The sequence below is a fragment of the Loxodonta africana genome, chromosome 13 (assembly GCF_030014295.1).
Source record: "Loxodonta africana isolate mLoxAfr1 chromosome 13, mLoxAfr1.hap2, whole genome shotgun sequence".
Classification (NCBI taxonomy): Eukaryota; Metazoa; Chordata; class Mammalia; order Proboscidea; family Elephantidae; genus Loxodonta; species Loxodonta africana.
This window is the reverse complement of record NC_087354.1, coordinates 31425307-31447153: the sequence shown is the minus strand read 5'-3', so window position 1 is coordinate 31447153 and position 21847 is coordinate 31425307. Positions and strand designations below refer to the sequence as shown.

General features: G+C 39.4%; 1 protein-coding gene across 1 annotated transcript in view; it reads left to right on the top strand.

The window, feature by feature from the left end:
* SEC11A (SEC11 homolog A, signal peptidase complex subunit) overlaps positions 1–21847 on the top strand; it is a 43814-nt gene that overhangs the window by 5371 nt on the left and 16596 nt on the right. Inside the window, exon 2 of the mRNA XM_010593803.3 lies at positions 19819–19928. Within this exon, the coding sequence (XP_010592105.1) occupies positions 19819–19928 (110 nt within the window). The remainder of the gene's footprint in view (positions 1–19818; positions 19929–21847) is intronic.

The window sequence follows — 21847 nt, the reverse complement described above, 5'->3', positions numbered from 1 at the left end:
GGTAATTGTGCAAGCCTTCCATTTTCTCCTTTTCATGACTCTCCCTCTTCCTTTGCTGCTCCAGGCAAATAGAGACCAACTGTACCTTGGATGACTGCTTAGAAGCTTTTAAGATCCCAGGCACTATGCAAAGAACTAGGAGGTAGAACAGACACACTAAAAACAACTATTAGGCCCATAACCTGGAATGTCCCATTAACCCATGACCCTAAATCTCCAAACCAAGAAAGCAAATCCCGTGAGGTGTTTGGTTGTACATAAGCAGCCTCAGCAGCTGCTTTTTTTTTTTGTTTTGTAAAAATAAATATCACAACATTTGCCAATTCAACTTGTCACAGGTGTACAACTTACTGACATCAATTACATTAATCAGTGCACCCATTACCCTTAATCAGTGTGAATTAGTTTTCCATCACCATAAACAGAAACTCAGTGCTGCATAAGCTAAAGCTTCCCCTTTCCCCATCTCTCCTGACCCTGGTACCACTAATAAATTTTGATCTGTATATATTTGCTTGTTTTTATCTTTTATGTAAGTGAGGTCATACAGTATTTGTCTTTTTTTTTCTTAATAACTTTTATTAAGCTTCAAGTGAACGTTTACAAATCCAAACAGTCTGTCACATATAAGTTTACATACGTCTCACTCCCTACTCCCACTTGCTCTCCCCCTCTTGAGTCAGCCCTTTCAGTCTCTCCTTTCTTGACAATTTTGCCGGCTTCCCTCTCTCTCTATCCTCCCATCCCCCCTCCAGACAAGAGTCGCCAACACAATCTCAAGTGTCCACCCGATATAATTAGCTCACTCTTCATCAGCGTCTCTCTCCCACCCGCTGACCAGTCCCTTTCATTTCTGATGAGTTGTCTTCGGGGATGGTTCCTGTCCTGTGTCAACTGAAGGTCTGGGGAGCATGGCCGCCGGGATTCCTCCCGTCTCAGTCAGACCATCAAGTTTGGTCTCTCCATGAGAATTTGGGGTCTGCATCCCACTGATCTCCCACTCCCTCAGGGGTCCTCTGCTGTGCTCCCTGTCAGGGCAGTCATTGGTTGTGGCCGGGCACCAACTAGTTCTTCTGGTCTCAGGATGATGCAGGTCTCTGGTTCATGTGGCCCCTTCTGTCTCTTGGGCTCTTAGTTGTCGTGTGGCCTTGGTGTTCTTCATTTTCCCTTGCTCCAGGTGGGTTGAGACCAACTGCTGCATCTAAGATGGCCGCTTGTCAGCATTTAAGACCCCAGACGCCACATGTTAAAGTGGGATGCAGAATGATTTCATAATAGAATTATTCTGCCAATTGACTTAGAAGTTCCCACAAACCATGTTCCCCAGACCCCCGCACTTGCTCCGCTGACCTTTGAAGCATTCATTTTATCCCGGAAACTTCTTTGCTTTTGGTCCAGTCCAATTGAGCTGACCTTCCATGTATTGAGTGTTGTCTTTCCCTTCACCTAAAGCAGTTCTTATCTACTGATTAATCAATAAAAAACCCTCTCCCACCCTCACTCCCTCCCCGCCTCGTAACCACAAAAGTATGTGTTCTTCTCAGGTTTACTATTTCTCAAGATCTTACAATAGTGGTCTTATACAATATTTGTCCTTTTGCCTCTGACTAATTTCGCTCAGCATAATGCCTTCCAGGTTCCTCCATGTTATGAAATGTTTCAAAGATTCGTCACTGTTCTTTATCGATGCGTAGTATTCCATTGTGTGAATATACCACAATTTATTTACCCATTCATCCGTTCATGGACACCTTGGTTGCTTCCAACTTTTTGCTATTGTAAACAGAGCTGCAATAAACATGGGTGTGCATATATCTGTTTGTATGAAGGCTCTTGTATCTCTAGGGTATATTCCTAGGAGTGGGATTTCTGGGTTGTATGGTAGTTCTATTTCTAACTGTTTAAGATAACGCCAGATAGATTTCCAAAGTGGTTGTACCATTTTACATTCCCACCAGCAGTGTATGAGAGTTCCAGTCTCTCCGCAGCCTCTCCAACATTTATTATTTTGTGTTTTTTGGATTAATGCCAGCCTTGCTGGTGTGAGATGGAATCTCATCGTAGTTTTAATTTGCATTTCTCTAATGGCTAATGATCGAGAGCATTTTCTCATGTATCTGTTGGCTGCCTGAATATCTTCTTTAGTGAAATGTGTGTTCATATCCTTTGCCCACTTCTTGATTGGGTTGTTTGTCTTTTTGTGGTTGAGTTTTGATAGAATCATGTAGATTTTAGAGATCAGGCGCTGGTCGGAGATGTCATAGCTGAAAATTCTTTCCCAGTCTGTAGGTGGTCTTTTTATTCTTTTGGAGAAGTCTTTAGATGAGCATAGGTGTTTGATTTTTAGGAGCTCCCAGTTATCGGGTTTCTCTTCATCATTTTTGGTAATGTTTTGTATTCTGTTTATACCTTGTATTAGGGCTCCTAGGGTTGTCCCAATTTTTTCTTCCATAATCTTTATCGTTTTAGTCTTTATGTTTAGGTCTTTGATCCACTTGGAGTTAGTTTTTGTGCATGGTGTGAGGTATGGGTCCTGTTTCATTTTTTTGCAAATGGATATCCAGTTATGCCAGCACCATTTGTTCAAAAAGGCTATCTTTTCCCCAGTTAATTGACACTGGTCCTTTGTCAAATATCAGCTGCTCATACGTGAATGGATCTATGTCTGGGTTCTCAATTCTGTTCCATTGGTCTATGTGTCTGTTGTTGTACCAATACCAGGCTGTTTTGACTACTGTGGCTGTATAATAGGTTCTGAAGTCAGGTAAGGTGAGGCCTCCCACTTTCTTCTTCTTTTTCAGTAGTGCTTTGCTTATCCGGGGCTTCTTTCCCTTCCATATGAAATTGGTGATTTGTTTCTCTATCCCCTTAAAATATGACATTGGAATTTGGATTGGAAGTGCGTTAAATGTATAGATGGCTTTTGGTAGAATAGACATTTTTACTATGTTAAGTCTTCCTATCCATGAGCAGGGTATGTTTTTCCACTTAAGTATGTCCTTTTGAATTTCTTGTAGTAGAGCTTTGTAGTTTTCTTTGTATAGGTCTTTTACATCCTTGGTAAGATTTATTCCTAAGTATCTTATCTTCTTGGGGGCTACTGTGAATGGTATTGATTTGGTTATTTCCTCTTCGGTGTTCTTTTTGTTGATGTAGAGGAATCCAAGTAGTATTTGTCTTTTTGTTGTTGACTTATTTTACTCAGCATAGTGTCTTCAAGCTCCATGTAGCATGTATCAGGGCTTCATTTTTCTTTCTGACTGAGTAGTATTCCAGTCTAAGTACGTACCACGTTTTATTTATCCATTTATCCGTTGATGGGCATTTAGGTCGTTTCCACTTTTTGGCGGTTGTGAATAGTGCTGCAGTGAATATTGGTGTACGTATGTCTATTTGTGTTGCTGCTCTCAAGCCCCTTGGGTTTATTCCTAGCAGTGGGACTGCTGGGCATATGATAATTCTAGTTCTAGTTTTTTGAGGAACTGCCACACTGTTTTCCACAATGGTTGTACCATTATGCATAGAATCCACCATGTTTTGATGAGTGGTGGAAAAAAAAAAAAAAAACTGGTAGAATTACAAATAGTGTATTGGGAATTCTGCAAAGTTCAGATACTTCTATGAGGAATTGTGCATGTCTGAGCAAAAAATAACATTTATTTTTATATACAAAAAAAAAATCATTGGCTTAGTCTGTAAGGATGGGGAAGTGTTATATGCAGTGGCTTGCTGGTAAATGTTTGAGAACCAGATGGGGGCGTGTGGAAGGGTAGCTGTTACTTGTAGAGTTTGCCAATTTTCATGTTGTAAATATTCCCAGTATGACCAATTTCAAGCTACTAACATGACATTGGAGCCCTGGTGGCACAATGGTTAAGCTTTTGGCTGCTAACCAAAAGGTTGGCAGTTTGAATCCAGTAGCCACTCCTTGGAAACCCTCTGGAGCAGTTCTGCTCTGTCCTGTAGGGTCACTATGAGTCGGAATTGACTCGATGGCAATGAGTTTGAAGATGACATTATTGAATGTGGAATTAGGAAAGGATGTGCAGTAGCACACAACTGTATATTTCTACTTAATAGATACAGTAGGCAGAAATAACCTCAAGAGCATGTATAGTAATGAAAGAATTAAGAACTGATGAGTTTTGAATATTTATTACCTTCATTTTTAATATATTTAATTGTACTAGCTTTTAATAATGACCTTTTAACAACCAGATTGCAAATTTCTTGAAAATTGAGCCACCACTGGCTATATGTGAGTTTTTTTTTTTTTTTTAATGCCCGTTGAAATGGCTTTTGTAGGCAAAAAAGCCTATTTAGAGTCGTCTTTTGTTTTAAAAATTGCTATTCAATTTATAAAAGCTAAAATTTAAAAACTAAGTTCTAAACTTTTAGGATCAACCTTCAAATCTAATCCTATTTAAAGTCTAGCCAATTTTAACAGTTGCTGTTAAGGGTCTTTGAATATTTGTTGTATTTTATAAACTTGAACACCTTTAAAATGTTGAACTTAATTTATAAATTAAAAATTTCGTTTTAATGAACTTCAGTTTTTCAGAAAACCTCACTGAGTACTTACATAATGTTTATAAATCCAAGGCTTCTTAAGTTCTCTTAAATGTTTCAATACTGTGTATAAATAGTGAACCTTCTGATTAAAATCATAATTCTAAAATAATTGATTACACATTTCAGATAGTGATTACAAGGCTGACCTATTACTTTAATAGACTAAATTCTCTTGAATTTTACCAATACAAAATACTAAGATTGCCTAGCATAAAAATATTAACACTATACTTAATTTCCCTAAAACATTTCTGTTGTTATTGTTTGCCGTTGAGTTGATTCTGACTCGTGTCAACTGTATGTGTTACAAAATAGAACTGCTCCATGGGGTTTTCTTGGCTGCAGTCTTTACTGAAGCAGATCGCCAGGCCTTCCATGGTGCTGCTGAGTGGGAACATTTCTATTCTTCTTTATAAATTTTCTTGGAATTAAATGATGTTTATTGTTGTGTGCCATTGAGTCAATTCTGACTCATGCTGTTGTTGTTAGGTGCTGTCCAGTCAGTTCTGACTCATAGCGACCCTATGTACAATAGAACGAAACACTGTCCTGTACCATCCTGACAATCTTTATGCTTAATCCCACAGTTTTAGCCACAGTGTCAGTCCATCTCATTGAGGGTCTCCTCTTTTTCACCGGCCCTCTACTTTACCAAGCACGATGTCCTTCTCCAGGGACTGATCCCTCGTGATAACATGTCCAAAGTATGTGAGATGTAGTCTGACCACCCTTGCTTCTAAAGAGCAGTCTGGTTGTACTTCTTCCAGACAGATTTGTTCGTTCTATTGGCAGTCCATGGTATATTCAATATTCTTCTCCAACACTACAGTTCAAAGGCATCAGTTCTTCTTCAGTCTTCCTTCTCATCATCCGGCTTTCACATGCATAGGAGGCAGTTGAAAACACCATGGCTTGGGTCAGGCGCACCTTAGTCTTCAGGGTGACATCTTTGCATTTCAACACTTCAAAGAGGTCTTTTGCAGCAGATTTGCCCAATGCAATGCATCATTTGATTTATTGACTGCAGCTTCCATGGGTGTTGATTGTGGATCCAAGTAAAATGAAATTCTTGACAACTTCCTTTCCCTATTTATCATGATGTTGCTTATTGGTCCAGTTGTGAGGATTTTTCTTTATGTTGAGGTGTAATCCATACTTAAGGCTGTGGTCTTTGATCTTCATCAATCAGTTCTTCAAGGCCTCTTCACTTTCAGCAAGCAAGGTTGTGTAATCTGCGTAGCGCAGTTTGTTAGTAAGTCTTCCTCCAATCCTGATGCCCCGTTCTTCTTCATATAGTCCAGCTTCTCGGATTATTTGCTCAGCATACAGATTGAGTCGGTATGGCGAAAGGGTACAACCCTGATGCACACCTTTCCTGACATTAAATGCAGTATTACCTTGTTCTGTTTGACCGAGTGACTTTTGATCTATGTACAGGTTCCTTATGAGCACAATTAAGTGTTCTGGAATTCCCATTTTTTGCAATGTTATCCATAATTCGGTATGATCTGCACAGTTGAATGCCTTTGTATAGTTAATAAAACACGGGTAAACATCTTTCTGGTATTCTCTGCTTTCATCTATCTGACATCAGCAAGGATATCCCTTGTTCCATGTCCTCTTCTCAATGTAGCTTGAATTTCTGGCCGTTACCTGTTGATGTACTGCTGCAGCTGCTTTTGAATGATCTGCAGCAAAATTTTACCTACATGTCATTTTAATGATATTGTTTGATAATTTCCTCATTCCCTTGGATCACCTTTCTTGGAATTAGGCATAAATACAAATGTTTTCCAGCCAATTGGCCAAGTAGCTGTCTTCCAGATTTCTTGGCACAGACGAGTGAGTACTTCCAGCACTGCATATGTTTCCTGAAGCACCTCAGTTGATATTCCCTCAATTCCTGGAGCCTTGTTTTTCACCAATGCTTTCAGTGCAGCTTGGACTTCTTCCTTCAGTGCCATCAGTTCCTGATCATATGCTTCCTTCTGAAATGGTTGAACGTCAACCAATTCTTTTTGATGTAGTGGCTCTGTGTATTCCTTCCATCTTCTTTTGATGCTTCCTGCACCGTTTAATATTTTCCCTATAGAATCCTTCAGTATTGCAACTTGAGGCTTGAGTTTTTTCTTCAGCTTGAGAAATGCCAGAATGCCCTTCCTTTTTGGTTTTCTATTTCCAGGACCTTGCACATATGATTATAATATATTACTTTGTTTTCTGGAGCTACTCTTTGAAATCTTCTGTTCAGCTCTTTTACTTCATCATTTCTCCCTTTCATTTTAGCTACTCAGTGTTCAAGAACAAGTTTCAGAATCTCTTCTGACAACTATTTTGGTCTTTTCTTTTTTTCCTGTCTTTTTAATGACCTCTTGCTTTCTTCATGTATGATGTCCTTGATGTCATTCCACAACTCGTCTGGTCTTAGGTCATTAGTTTTCAACACATCAGATTTCTTCTCAAGATGGTCTCTAAATTCAGATGGGATGTACTCAAGGTTGTACTTTGGCTCTTGTGGACTTGTTCTAATTCTCTTCAGGTAAGGTCCAACTCATAGTGACCCTATATGACAGAGTAGAACTGCCCCATGGGGTTTCCCAGGCTGAAATCTTTAAGTGAGCAGATCGCCATGTCTTTCCTCCTGTGGAGCAACTAGTGGGTTTGAACCACTGACCTTTTGGTTAACAGCCGAGCACTTAACCATTGCACCACCAAGACCCCTTAAATGATGTTGACTTATTTAAGAAAATAATTGTCATGCCAAATAATTTTTTTAGGTTACCTTCACATATAATTTTTGGGGTTGTCTTCTCTTCTTGCTGAATTGCTTAATGACCAGGGGGTATTGGCCAGGATGTGGCTGGGTCCACGTCTGAGCCCTGATGGGACCAATCTGACTCTCATGGAAATTTACTTAGCTCCCGCCTAGAGTGCTTACTAGGAGTCCTTGGGTGGCGCAAACAGTTAAGTGCTCAACTACTAGCCAAAAAGTTGGTAATTTGAACCCACCCAGAGGTGCCTTAGAAGACAGGCCTGGCGATCTGGTTCTGAAAGGTGACGGCCTGCAAAACCCTACGGAGCAGTTCTATTGTGCACACATGGGGTCACCGTAAGTCAGAATTGACCCGACAGCAACTAAATACAACAGGCTGTTTCCATTACTTGATTGAATTTTACATCTCTTTGGATTTTAATATCTGTGTATCTTCCTGATTAAATCTGAAGACCTTAGGACTTAACAGAATCCTTTGTTTTCATACCTTCCTTCTCTTAGGATCACCCAACTCTTAGTGGGTATTACAGTGATACCTAATTGAATTCTGGATGTCTTTGATATTTTTTATTTGAATGAATTGGCCCTCTCATGAAGCACGTAGAAACTTAGAAAATTTTTCTTAGAGATGGATCTAGTATGGATAAGTATGCAGCAGATAGGAAGTGTATACAGCACAGGGGCTGAATCCATTACTTTTTTGTTGTAGTTATTGAAAACGAATCGGGTCTTGTATAGGGTCAGGAAAATATCATTGGCAGAGTGTCAGCATTCATTAATGAATTGACAGGTTTCGTGGTGTGGAAATACTAACATTAGTCCCCATTACGTACAGAAGGAAGTTACAAGTTAAATTATAAACTGTGCTTACCAGGCACAGGTATATTCTTCTTGACCATCCAGAAATTCATTCTCTCTCAAATGTAACTTTGAACAAAATCCAGAATGCAGCATCATCCTAAAAATTAAGGCATTTACTTGCTACTATTCCTAGATACATCACATCTTTTTTTTTTTATAGTATTCTCTCCAAGGACATTAACGCAAGCATGATTATTCATTCCCACAGCCAGATGGCACAATCTTACAGCAATAAAGATGAGCTCCACTTAAAACAAATTGTATTGTAACTCTTCTTCCAAAGAGTTTCCTCTGACTTCAAGGAGGGAGGTGAGATATGTAATCTAAACAGTGCATGTGTCCACAGAACAGAAGAAAGCTTTGTCTGAAAAACATGGTATATCAGCCAGGGTGTTGTCTGAGAAGCAGAACTGCTATGAGTATTATGGAATAAGGGGTTTATTATAGGAATAAGACCTTACACAATTGTGGGAGAAGCTGGATAAATAAGATTCTGAAAGTGGAGTTGGGAAAATCAAAGAAAAGTCACTAACCAGCTCTTCTGAAGTACTGGTGTGAGTGGACAAATCCAGACTTGGCCATGGAGTTCTTGGAACCGTGTCTGGCTGCCAGAGTGGGATCACAAAGGAGAGCAGGTGGAGAAGTCTGTGGACGGCTGTTGCCTCTACACCTAGTCTCTGTTAGTCAGCCAGAAGAGCTGGACATGGAGCAGGGGTGCTCGAGGACAGACTTGAATCTGCCAACCCCTTGATGTCTGTCTCTCATCGAGTCTAATCCGAGTGACCTTCAGAGTGTAATAGCTGCTGTTCAGTTGTATCCTCCAAATCTTGAACAAATTTCTCTTTTTGGCCAGCTCTAACCCAGAACCCTATAAAGAAGGGGGTTCTGGGAAACCTACTTCTAGCTCAGTCAAATTGACGTAGTCAAAACTGCTGTGGTGTATGCATTGTCAACTTGGAATCTGTACACACATCTTTTAGTCATATTTAACTTTCAAATAAAGAGAAAAATAAAAATTACACTTCTCTCTAATGTGGTGCAACTATCCCTTGTTTCTGTAATTGGTCACATGGGCATAACTGTATTTATAATTTCCTTCTTCCATTAAAAATGAATTTTTTTTTCTTCCATTAGCCATTCCATATTCCTTTTGCTCTCAGCAATAGCCTCAGTTATAGTTCCTTGCCTGTGGGGTGTCCCAAACCTTCGTTACTGAAGGCTCCATGTCATTAGCAGTCCTGTCTGAATTGGGTTGTTTTACTTTTCCATTAACTTTTATCCCGGGACCTGGTAATACTAAGAGGGGCCTCAGAGAATCTGCTGTTATTTGTTATCGCCTCTCTTCCCTCATTGTGTAGGAGCAACCCTATTTCTCCCTGATGGTCAGACTCAGTGACCTTAGCCAATACAATAACCACTCCACTCTCCCCCACCCCCCACCTTTTGGTTCACTGGCATCAGAAGCCCAAAGTATCCAGGTGGCAGGCTCAACCTCCAGTTTAATCCAACCATTGTGTCCCACTGCTGGAAGACTATCTCCTTTGGGAACTGAAACTTAAAAAAAAAACAGTAGAACCCAAAGTTTTAAGGATGGGAAGCAGAAATTTCCCTAGTGGTTCATTAGGGGTAATAGTGAGAGGAGCCACTCTCATTCCTGCCCTTTAATTCCTAGATTAGTGATTGCTGGCCAGAAAAGAAACAGCAGCATATGTTGGTTGCTAATTAAGAGCATCCACCGTATACTGGAGGGCATTATCCCAGCCCCACATCCAGCTGGTGCTATAATTGTGTCTTTGGAAGGCCGTTTGTCTCACTTAGAGACAGAAACCACGCAGTAATTGAACAGGGAAAATTTAATATAAAGAATTGTTAACTAGATAGGGATGGTTAGTTACTTACTAAAAGAAGTAAAAGAGAACTCTTAAGGAGTCCAAAAGTAGCACATTTAGAAAACAGCTACTACCCTCTAGGCTAAGGGAGAGTGAACAAGGAAGAAACTAAGAAAACGCCTCTCCCCAACCCCTAAGGCTGAGATTCAGACCTCTGGAGAGGGTGCCACTACCATGGGAGCATGCAGTCTGTCAGTGGCAATGAAATTTGCCAGAGAAATGAGCTGGAGCTGGTTCATAGAAGTGATCTGCTGGGGTTGGCCTGAGAAATTTGCCAGAGAGTGTATGTGGATTGGAGCCAGTCTGAGGGCACTGAGGTGAGCACTGCCAGGCCTCCTACATACAGGTCAACTGGCTACTCTGTGGAGTAAAAACACATTGGGACCGAGAAGAGCAGCTGCTTCCTCCCCTTGGATTGCCTTGTGGTGGCTCTCCAGTGCCCCTTACTAACACATCCAACATCATTGAAACAGCTGGCAAAGGAAAAATGTTTATAGGGTTCAGCTCCAATACACAAAGAAGTGTCGATTTGGAACTGAGAGACAATAAATTGATAATTGACCTATCATTCCACTGTTCTTTCAGGTCAGCTGCGTCAAGGTGATGGGGGGACATAGTAAGACCAGCAAATTCTATGAGCACCTGCCAATACTGTGCTTCAGTTGCTGTAAAATAAGTTTTGGTGGCACAGTGGTTAAGAGCTACAGCTGCTAACCATAAGGTTGGCAGGTTGAATCCATGAGCTGCTCCTTAGAAACCCTATAGGGCAGTTCTACTCTGTCTCAGGTTTGCTACGAGTCGGAATCGACTTGACAGCAATGGGTTGGTTGATAGTTGGTCAGAAGCAATGTTCTGTGAAATACCATGATGATGAGTGATAAGTAAGTCCACAGATGGTAGGTTTTTTTTTTAATATGTGTGTGTGCTTTAAGTGAAAGTTTACAAATCAAGCCACTGTCTCATACAAAAACTTATACACACCTTGCTGTGTACTCATATTTGCTCTCTACCTCATGAGACAGCACACTTCTCCTCCCCACCCTGTATTTCCTGTGTCCATTCAGCCAGCTTCTGTCCCTCTGCGTTCTCATCTCGCCTCCAGACAGGAGCTGCCCACCTAGTCTCATGTGTCTCCTTGATCCAAGAAGCTCACTCCTCACCAGTATCATTTTCTGTCTTATAGTCCAGTCCAATCCCTGTCTGAAGAGTTGGCTTTGGGAATGTTTCCAGTCCCAGGCTAACAGAGGGTCCAGGGACCATGACCTCAGGGGTCCCTCTATCCTCAGTCAAAATTCACAAGAATTTGAGGTTTGCATCCCACAGTTCTCCTGCTCCATCAGGGATTCTCTGTTGTGTTCCCTGTCAGGTCCGTCATTGGTGGTAGCCGGGCACCATCTAGTTCTTCTGGTCTCAGGCTGATGTAGTCTCTGGTTTATGTGGCCCTTTCTGTCTCTTACAGATGGTAGTTTTGACAGAAGTACTGAGGACAGGAAAGGTAAACCCATATTCAGAGCCCACTCTAATAAGAGCTGCCCCTTCCATAATGGAAGTGATCCAACATAATCAGCCTGTCACCAGGAATGGTGCTGGCGTTGGCCTCTGCTGTTGTCAGGTTAGGCATGCAGCAGTAGCTAGAACCAGATTTGTCTTGGTGAGTGGAAGTCCATGTTGCTGAGTCTGTACATAACCGTCAGCTTGGCTGCTACAACCACTTCGATCTTGAGCCCTTGGGCAAGACAGGGGTGGCTCTGGAGAAAGACTTTCTTTTGCTGAGGTTATTCTTTGATGAGCATTCACAAGGGACACAGATATCTTCACGCTCTTATGTGCCTATTTGGATACTGCCATCCACATACATCTTCTCCAAACCTCTTGTCTCCAACTTTCCAATGATGTCCCTTTCAAGTCCCTGACCATCCAGCCAAATTGCAAATCATTTATCTTGAGTCAGTATAGATCCATACGTGCGGCCATCTCTCCTTCCAGGCTAAGTGGCTATTGAAGTTCTGCCCATTGGGAGGATTTCTCTTTTCCGCCATGCTTCATTTTCACCCCTGAATGGGGTTGTCTACCTTTAGTCGGTGCCAGCATGTATGTAGAACCTCTAAAAATCAAGCCCAATGTCGTCCTTAGTCAGCTGGCCTCCATGAGGCCACAAGTGCAAGATGAGAGAGAAGAGGCTATGTAGCATGAGTAGGCACCATGTGTGCCTAAGCCACTTATTTGTAAATACATTGTGTCTTCAGGACCTGTTTGAGCTGCATGTTGTATCTTCCACTTTCAGTTGCTGATGGGATGCATGCCCAACTTTATGGCTTGGCGATCCTGGTGGCATCCAGTTCATGATGGGAGTTTAGATCACATGGTAACTTGGTAACCCACGATCAAATATAAAGAGTCTAGTAAAGAATCTCTACTAAAACTTAGTAGCAAGCTGGAAGTTGTTACTCAAGAGGAAAATAATTCTCTAAAGGATAGTATAGCTTTGCCCCCAAATCCCAAAGGTCTATCTGTGATTTACCTATGAGGGACTGCCAAGGACTCCATATAGAGCATCCCTAATCTGTTCCAAATCTTCAGTCATCAGATCTGGGTCATATGACCTAAGTGATAAGTCAGCTTTCATGGCAGCTGGGACCTGTTGCAGAGTCCCACTCAAAACTGGCAGCCTTTTGGTTTACTAGGCAAATGAATTGGATTAGCACACATAAATGAGGTATATGTTACCTCCAGAGTCCAAAGAAGCCCACTGGGTACTCTTTCTTTGTGGCAGAAGGAACCAGATGTAGCAGCTTGTCCTTCACCTTGGAAAGGATATCTTAACATGCCCTAGACTACTGGACCCCTCAGAATTTTCACTGAGATGGGAATTTTTGTAGTTAGGATTCAGTTCCTACCCTGTGGCCATATATGTATTTTACCAAGGTGTCTAGGTCACCAGGTTCAACTACCGAGTCCAGTCAGCATAATATTGCAATATAACAGATAAGTTCGATGTGTAGAATGGAGAGCCAATCAAGGCCCCCATGGATGAGATTATGATAGAGAACTTTAGGGTTCATGTAATCCTCAAGTAGAACAGTGAAAGTGTTTTGTTGACCCTGCCACCAAAAACAAACTGCTTCTGGTGGTCTTATTCCTTTTGCCGCAGGGGTCCTCTGGGATAGGAAACTGTCAGAAAAACATGGAATGAGCCTCTTTGAGTAGGCATCATTAAAAGCTGATGATTGTCTTACTAAGACAGCCTACCTAACCCTTTAGTCAACCAGTCTTATTAAGAATATGTAACTTAGTTCTGATTGGTCATGGATTTTCATTCAGCTACTACACGTAGTAGCTTTGTTAAGGGACTGTGATATACTGCATTGCAAGCTATCTTTGCGGTTCTGAGCCTGAAATATCCTTGTGGCAAGAAATAAGGTTGAGAGGGCAACAGGAAGATCATGGAAGGCCTTATATACTGAAGAGGTTAGACTTTATTCTATTAGTACAGGTAGTCCTGGATTTATGACGGGGTTCTCTTCCATTGTAAGTTAGTTCTGACGTAAGTTGGATACCTCTTTTTTTTTTTTTTCATTATTGTCTTTTATTATCAATATCTTTATAAATCCAATCTTTGTTTTTGGGGGTTGGAAACATTACATATAAACTTACACATGTGTTTTAATGTGTATATACATACATAAAAAACATACAAATCATAAAAATTTACTCCAACGATAAAGAAGAGTTGGACAACGTTGGTATTTTGTCAGCTGCAGTGATAACTTGTGGAAAGTTCTGGATAATCTGGACTATCCCTGGGAATGGGGATGACGTTTCTAGTCAGAAAATTAGTGAGAGTTGTATGTATGGTCCTTTTCTTTTTTTTCTTCATATATTTTGCGGTAGCATCTCACTGCCTCCCAAATCTGCCTATCAACTTTAGCAAAACGATCAGCATTGGAGTTCATGTTTTCAGACAACTGAAGCCCCTGATTTATTTAAACTAAATCTATATGGCAGTGTTTTGAATGGTAAATCATAAAATCGAACGTCTGCAGGTGAGCATTTGAGAATGATAACATCAGCAGGTCATGCGCTGTAACATTGTTTGGAGTACGTATTACTAACAATAAGAGGTGCCAGAAAAAACCAAAACGAATGGTCATCAGTGCAATTCATTCTAACGGGGATGCATCCTAAATCAGGGACTACCTGTAGTAAGAAAACCAACGAAGAATGTTGGTCAGACAGTAAAATAATTTTATTTTCATTTTATAAAAATTATTATATAGATGTAGATGAACTCGAGGGATGCCACGTCTGCCTTTTAAGTGTGATTTCAGATCATTTACATTTCACGTAATTATTGATATGGTTGGGTTTAAATCTACCATCTTTGATTTTTTTTATTTTTTCCATCTGTTTTTTGTTCTGTTCCTCTTTTTCCCCCTCATTTGGATTACTTCAGTATTTTTTGTTTCCATTTACCTCCTTTGTGAGCTCGTTAGATATATTTATTTAGACTGCTTAAGGGTTTAACATATACGTGTTTAACTTGTCACAGCCTACTTTCAAGTAATATTATATAACTTTGTTGTATAAGAACAGTATACTTCCATTTCCCCTCTCCAGCATGTTATTGTCCTGAGCTTTACTTTCACATGTCGTAAACTTAAAATAAACCAAACCAAAACTGTTGCTGTTGAGTAGATGTCTTACTCATAGCAACACCATGTGTTATAGAAGAAATCTGTTCCCTAGGGTTTTCTTGGCTGTAATCTTTATGGAAGCAGATCGCCAAGTCTTTCTTTCAAGGCATTGCCGGGTAGGTTTGAACCAACAACCTTTATGTTAGTAATTGAGCACAAACCGTCTGCACCAATCAGAGATATTGGGCTACTAACTATGTTTTTCTGCTTGGAGTTTGTTTTGATTCTTGGATTTATGATTTTATCATTTTAATCAGATATGGAAATTTTTTGGCCATTATTTCTTCAAATATTTTTCTGCCTTTCTCCCTCCTGGGGGACTCACTTACACGTATGTTGGGCTGCTTAATGTCATTTTTAAAAATCATTTTTCATCTGAGATAGTTTTTATTGCTATGTCTTCAAGTTCTCTGAAGTTTTCTTCTGTGGTATCTAATCTGTTAATCCATCCTTGTAGTTTTCACTTAGGACATTGTATTTTTTGTTTCTAGAAGTTTGTTTTAGGTGTTGGATACATTTTTTCTATCTTCCACATTTCTACTTAACACGCTCAATCTTTCCTTCACGTTCTTGAACATCTGTTTTAATCTCTTTATCTACTAATTCTATTATCTCTGCCATTTCTGGGTCTGTTTCCGTTTATTGATTTTTCTCATTATAGGTCATATTTTCCTGCCTCTTTGCATGTGAATGCTAGACATTGTGAATTTTACCTTGTTGGGTGGTGGGTATTTTTGTATTCATATATATATTCTTGAGCTTTATTTTAGGATGCAGTTATCTTGGAGACAGTTTGATCCTCTGGAGCCTTTTTAAAGGCTTTGTTAGGCAGGCCCACAGCATTAGGGCTAACTTTGCACCATAACTGAACAATACCCTCCTTAATACTCTACCCAGAGCCCCATCTATTAGGAGGATTAGCACTCTTGCTGGTGGAAACACAAACTACTCCTGTTCTGTGTGAGCTTTGGGAATTGTTCCATCTGCTTGTTTTAGATAGTTCTTTTTGCATCCGAGGGTAGTTCCCTTACATATGCATCATTGCTTAGCTGAAGACTGGAGGAGAGGTCCTCTGCAGATCTCTATGTAGCTGTCCCCTTTCTGGGACTCTGCCCTGTGACCTCTACCTGTTTTTACCTCTCCAAACTCCCAGTTCTTTTCTGTAAGCCAAGGAAACTGCCACACTCCATCTACATTTTCCTTCTTTGCCCTGTGGTCTGGAAACTCTTTAGTTTGTAAATTGGCACAGTCGTGGGGGTTACCTTGCAATGTCCAGTGTCTGAAAACCCTTGTCTCACATATTTTGTCCAGTGTGTTAGTTACTTTAGGCAAGAAGGTAAATTCAGCTAGAACAGCTTTTTTTTTATTTTTTTAAGATTCATCTATGTTTTTGTGTGTCAGTAGTTCATTCCTTTCAATTCCTAAGTAGTTGTCTTAGTCATCTAGTGCTGCTGTAACAAAGAGAAGTTTATTTCCTCCTGCTTCAGTAACACAACTACTGTCCATCCCCCCTCATTAACATCATAGAGGCAGGATTTACAACACATAGGAAAATCACATCAGATGACAAAATGGTGGACAGTCACACAATACTGAGAATCATGGCCCAGCCAAATTGATACTTTTTTTTTTTTTTGCCGGGGGGAGGATAATTCAATCCATGACAGTAGTATTCCATTATTTGAAAATATCATTATTTATGATATTTTCATAAATAATGGTGATGGACATTTGGGTTATTACCAGGCTGGGACTGACATTTCTCAAACTTTTGTTTAGATGGAATAATTGTTTTAGCAAATAGTGTGCCTTTGTATAGATTTTGGCTTGCAGACCAGCTTAAAACCCGTTGCCATCAAGTCGATTCCAACTCACAGCGACCCTATAGGGCAGGGTAGAACTGCCCCATAGGGTTTCCAAGGAGTGGCTGGTGGATTCGAACTGCCTACTTTTGGTTAGCAGTGGAGCTCTACTTAGCAGTGTACAACAAATAGGCATCTTTTAAGGAACATGCCAGTTACAGTGAGGGACTTTTAATGTCTTTCTCTAATAAGAATGATGAAGATAATCTTGCTGGTTAGATAAATGTCACTATAATGGGTAAAAGATTGTATTTCATGTCTGAGGGAAAGGAGAATTAGAATTATGGGTGGGATGGTGACTGCCTTGCAGAGACATAGGAAATTCTAAATTTTAAGCCTTTTTTTTTTTTTTTTCTCAAAGAGCACTTATCTTATTAGGTATCTCATGCCTATTCTGACAACTCTATATTTGGGCTCTTCTGAAAATGGAAAGTTTTTCCTCAACAAAACAGACTTGAACTGATTGAGTTGTGGTCATTACTGGGTAAATTTTATTTACTTCACTTAGTGTAAATTTTTTATGTCTCACTGCTGAAATATTAATGTGTGTGATTATGGGATATTGTCACAGATCCTGCTAGGGATGTTATATAATATACAATATGTGCAGGTATTACCTTTTCAAAATCTGACCAATTGTGAATTCTGATACACAAGTCATCCCAAGGATTTTGAATATAAAGGATCATGAAACTATGCTTCGTACTTTTTGTGGAATCCCACAGCCCTTCAAGACCTCAGAGGTTGTAGGTTGGGCCCAGAATCTGTTGTCCTAACCTGCACTGTAGGTGGCTTTTAGTGTGGAAAGTTTGGGAGATAGAACCCTAGCTGGATTCCTGGCTGCTTATCCTCTGGTTGATCATGACTGCTTCTTAGAAGCTAGCTTTCCTCCTACTTACAGCCTCTCCCACTCTACTCCCCCATTTCCATCTTCTGTATGAAAAGACCATTTTTGTCTTTGAAAAAGCAACCATCTTGAAGAGCTGAAATGTCTAGTAGTTGCTTCTAGTTCTAGTAATTGCTGTAGAGCTTTGATTACATTCTTCAGCCTCGCTGTGCCTTAGTTTCTTCACCTGCAGAGGGAAGTGTCACACTAGGTTTCAGATTATAGCTTTATACGCTTATTACTCCATAACTCAAAGTATAGCAGATATTTCCAGATTTTTTTTTAGGATATGCCCATACTTTCTTTCTTCCTTTGTGGATGACATTAATTAACACATTGATGGGGTACTTCATACTTAATTTGAATGCCAAAAAAACAATGTTCTGTGCATTGGTGATGACTTCAGAAAATAAATTTATTTTTGAATAGGTGATACTTTAACATAGTAAAAACTTAAAAATCAAAAGTTCTATATTGTAAAGTATTTTCTTTCTATCCTGATTCCTAGTTCTTCCCAGAGGCTGCCACTGTTATGTGTTCTTCCAGAGATTACATATGAACTTATGCGAATATGAAGCTTGAAACTTTTAAAAATATTTGCAGGAAGAATAAGTTAATTATAGAAAAAAAGGGAAATAATAGTAAATAGATAATGTTCAAAATTTATGAAGGAAGAGAAACAAATAGTCTGTAGAAGCATGGGAGTAAATACCAGAAGAAGCAGCTAATAGAGGAGGGGGCAGCTTGCCATGGCCAGGACATTGCTGTTTCCTTGTTATGTATCTCCAGGTACTGTGTGTATTTAATATTTTGATTGAAATAAAAATTAATTTAAAAAACAAACATAGAAACTACAGATAAACAAAATGAAAGGTACAAAATGACCGAAGATTTAATATATTTATTTTACTCCAGTTTTTTTCTATACATACTTTAAATTTTTTTAAGAAAAATTGAAAAGAGTAATACAGTGAACATCTGTAAATTACACCTGGATTCAGCAATTGTTAACTTTTTTTCATGTTTGCTGTATGATATTTGTGTGTGCATGCATGTGTGTATGTTTTTTTTTACTGAAATCATTTGAAAATTAGTTGTTCACCCCTACCTGCTTTAGCATGCATCTCCTATGAGTAAGGATAGTTTTTTCCATGACACTGGATTTTTTGAAAAAACTAGGATAGTTGTCTTGTAGAATGTAATGTCTGTATACATAATATTTTAAGTAACAAAAATGAGCTTATACATATTTTTGAAGCCTTTTTTTTCCCCCTTTAAAGTTTATTATGAATGTCCTTTATCATCCATATCTTCAGTCCTACAGTTAAGGTCCTCCATAATCTAACCCTAATAAAGCTTTTTCAGATTTCTCCCAGTATTCTTTTCACATCTTGAGCTATTTCCCTTGGTTTCCAGTCATCCTCCCTACTTTTATCTGTTATCCAGACTTAGCCCAACACAATTACCTCGCACTAGCTCTTTCACTTTCTGGTATTGTACCCCTCCTCCACGAAAACCAAACCCATTGCCCTAGGGTTGATTCTGACCCTAGTGTCTCTTTAGAACAGAGTAGAACTGCCCCATGGCTGTAAATCTTTGCAGAAGCAGACTGCTACATCTTTCTCCTGAGGAGTGGCTGGTAGGTTCTAACAGCCAACCTTTTGGTTAGCCGAGCACTTAACCACTGTGCCACCAGGGCTCCTGGTATTATATCAGCTTATTCAAATCATAGAAGTATAGAATTTGTGGAGTAATGGAAATTAGTAAGAGAGAAAGCCGGCTGACCTTTATGTCCTGACTATAACTGACAAGCTGTTTGAATTTGGCAGTCACTTCCTTTCTCTGAAACAAAGTTTCCACAACTGTAAAGTGAGGGAGTGGGGTTAAATGTCCTTGAACATGCTCTGATTATTAAGGGCCAGATAAATACTGTGAAAATTAAGTCCTAGAGGGGATCAGAAGCTGGTATGTAGTGCGGATGAGATTGAATTAGCCTGATGGTTGTGAGGCCCATGTGAAATAACTTGTGTCAAAGTTTCTGAAAATTAGAAATGATTATATAAATGTGTAACTGGTATTTTAGCAAACAGAGTGCAGCAGGACACAATAGAAGACTGTTCCAGGATGCTGATGGTACAGTTATTACAGCATTTTAGAGAATGTCTCAGAACTTCAGCTGACTTAATCGTAGTAATTGAAACTTTTAAGTTGATACTACCCTCATTTGCTTTCCTGAATGGGGATAATTGTGGGTCTCATCTCTTCTTTTTTGTTCCTACAGCTTTATTATCAAGTCCTAAATTTTGGAATGATTGTCTCCTCAGCACTAATGATCTGGAAGGGGTTAATGGTAATAACTGGAAGTGAAAGTCCAATTGTAGTGGTGCTCAGGTAACAATTAATTTTTCTTTTCAAGGTATGAACTTATATAGCATTAAGAATCTTCCTTGGAAGAAAAAATGAGCTATTAAAATATTCTCAGTGACTAAAACATCAGTGCCTTAGAAACTGCTCTTTCCCAGAGGATGGCCTGGGGGGAAATTAGTTACTGCTACTAAATTGTGAGACATTCTCACCTCGTTAGGCACTTCTCATTCAGAACTCCAAAGGGCTTATAACCTTTCTATACAAAGGTTATATGTGAGCTTTATTTTTGGCACATGCTGTATTTGAATCCTTTAAGAAAGCGTTTTATCGTATTCTTATTTTCCTGAAATTCTTTGGTCTTCTTACATGCTCAACTTTGATCCATCAGGCCCGACATTTAGTTGTTAGTTCACTAGATTTTATAGTATCTCCACAAATTAAGAGTTTTTCTGCTGCCCATTCCCAGTGTCAGTACAGAGGCATCACTAATTACTTCTTTGTTTCATGCTGACCTTTAAATATCACTTCTAAACTAGACCTCAGGAACTTTGAAGATATTAATGCTCTTAACTGGACAAATGTTACTGATTTTTCTTTTCTTCCCAATCCTTGCACTCATACTCTTAGTGACTTAAAAACTTAATTTAGTAACTCGTTTGGAAAATTACCATTTGGTTATTTGAGTCATTATAATTCTGTTTTATTTTGGGCTTCATTTTGTAAGCCACCTGAAACCCTTTCTGGAAATAATGGAGTATAAATATAAAATAAATTGAATCACTAACATTGTCTACAGTCTAGACAGGAGCTCTGATGGTGCAGTGGTTAAAGCACTCAGCTGCCAATTGAAAGGTCAGTGGTTCAAATCCACTAGCCACTCTGCAGGAGAAAGCTGTGGCAGTGTACTTCTGTAAAGAGTCTAGACAACGGTGTATTTCTTTTTAAAAGATAAACTTGACTCCTTCGTTATTGTATTATGTACTTCCACCTCCAGCAAGTGGTCGGAGGCACTGGATCTCCAGTAGACTCCTGTTATTCTTTCTTGTATCTTAGCTCCATCTTTTATTAATACACGATCAAGCACAAAAGTATTTTTAGAGAGCTAAAGAAATGTATGGATTTTATTAGGTGGGACAGCATTTAAAATACTACTCTAGAAGTACAGAAACTTGGGTTTCTAGCTCTTTCATTGTCCAGCTACAGCCTTGGGCAAGTCACTTATTTACTAAACCATACTTTCTTCATCTGTAAAGTGAGACTAGACCTAGATAATATCAGAGGACCTTTCAAGTTCAAATAATTATGTGGCCCTAGGTTCCCAGATAGTCTTGAATTCAGTGGAGAGCATCAATTTGTGAAGTGTTCAAACACTAATGGAAGAAGAAACCACGCTAATTGGTACTCTAAGGGAAAAGACCACTCTAGGGAAAAGGCGTACTAAAACAGGGCCCAGGGAGGCTTCTTTTGGAGATACTTCCAGGATTATTTCAGGTTTAGTTAGCTTCATTGAAGGTGTTTAAGAACAAGCTGATGACCTCTTAACTGGAGATGTTGGAGTGAACAGGGCATTAGACTAGAAGACCTGCTCAAAACACTGCTGGTCCTGTAAGTAGTTCACTTCTGCTACAGCTGGAAAATTTTTAATATCAGTTTGGACTTAGAGATGGTATTTGTACTAAGTTATTTTGTTGCTGGGTTATTTGTATACTAAGCTTTCTGATTGCCGATCTAGAAAATTTGTAGCTAGGTTAGTTATATTCTATGCTTTTCTGATTGCTGATCTTGAGTAAAGAAGAGAAGAAAAACCAGATCATGTCAGAGAAGGAGCTGATTAAGGCTGGAAAAAGTCACTAGAAAAGGTTATTTATGTGACTGGGTGGTTTCATTTAACTTCAAAGAATATAATTTTAACCTGGAACCAAATATACCTCAAAGGTCTTGGG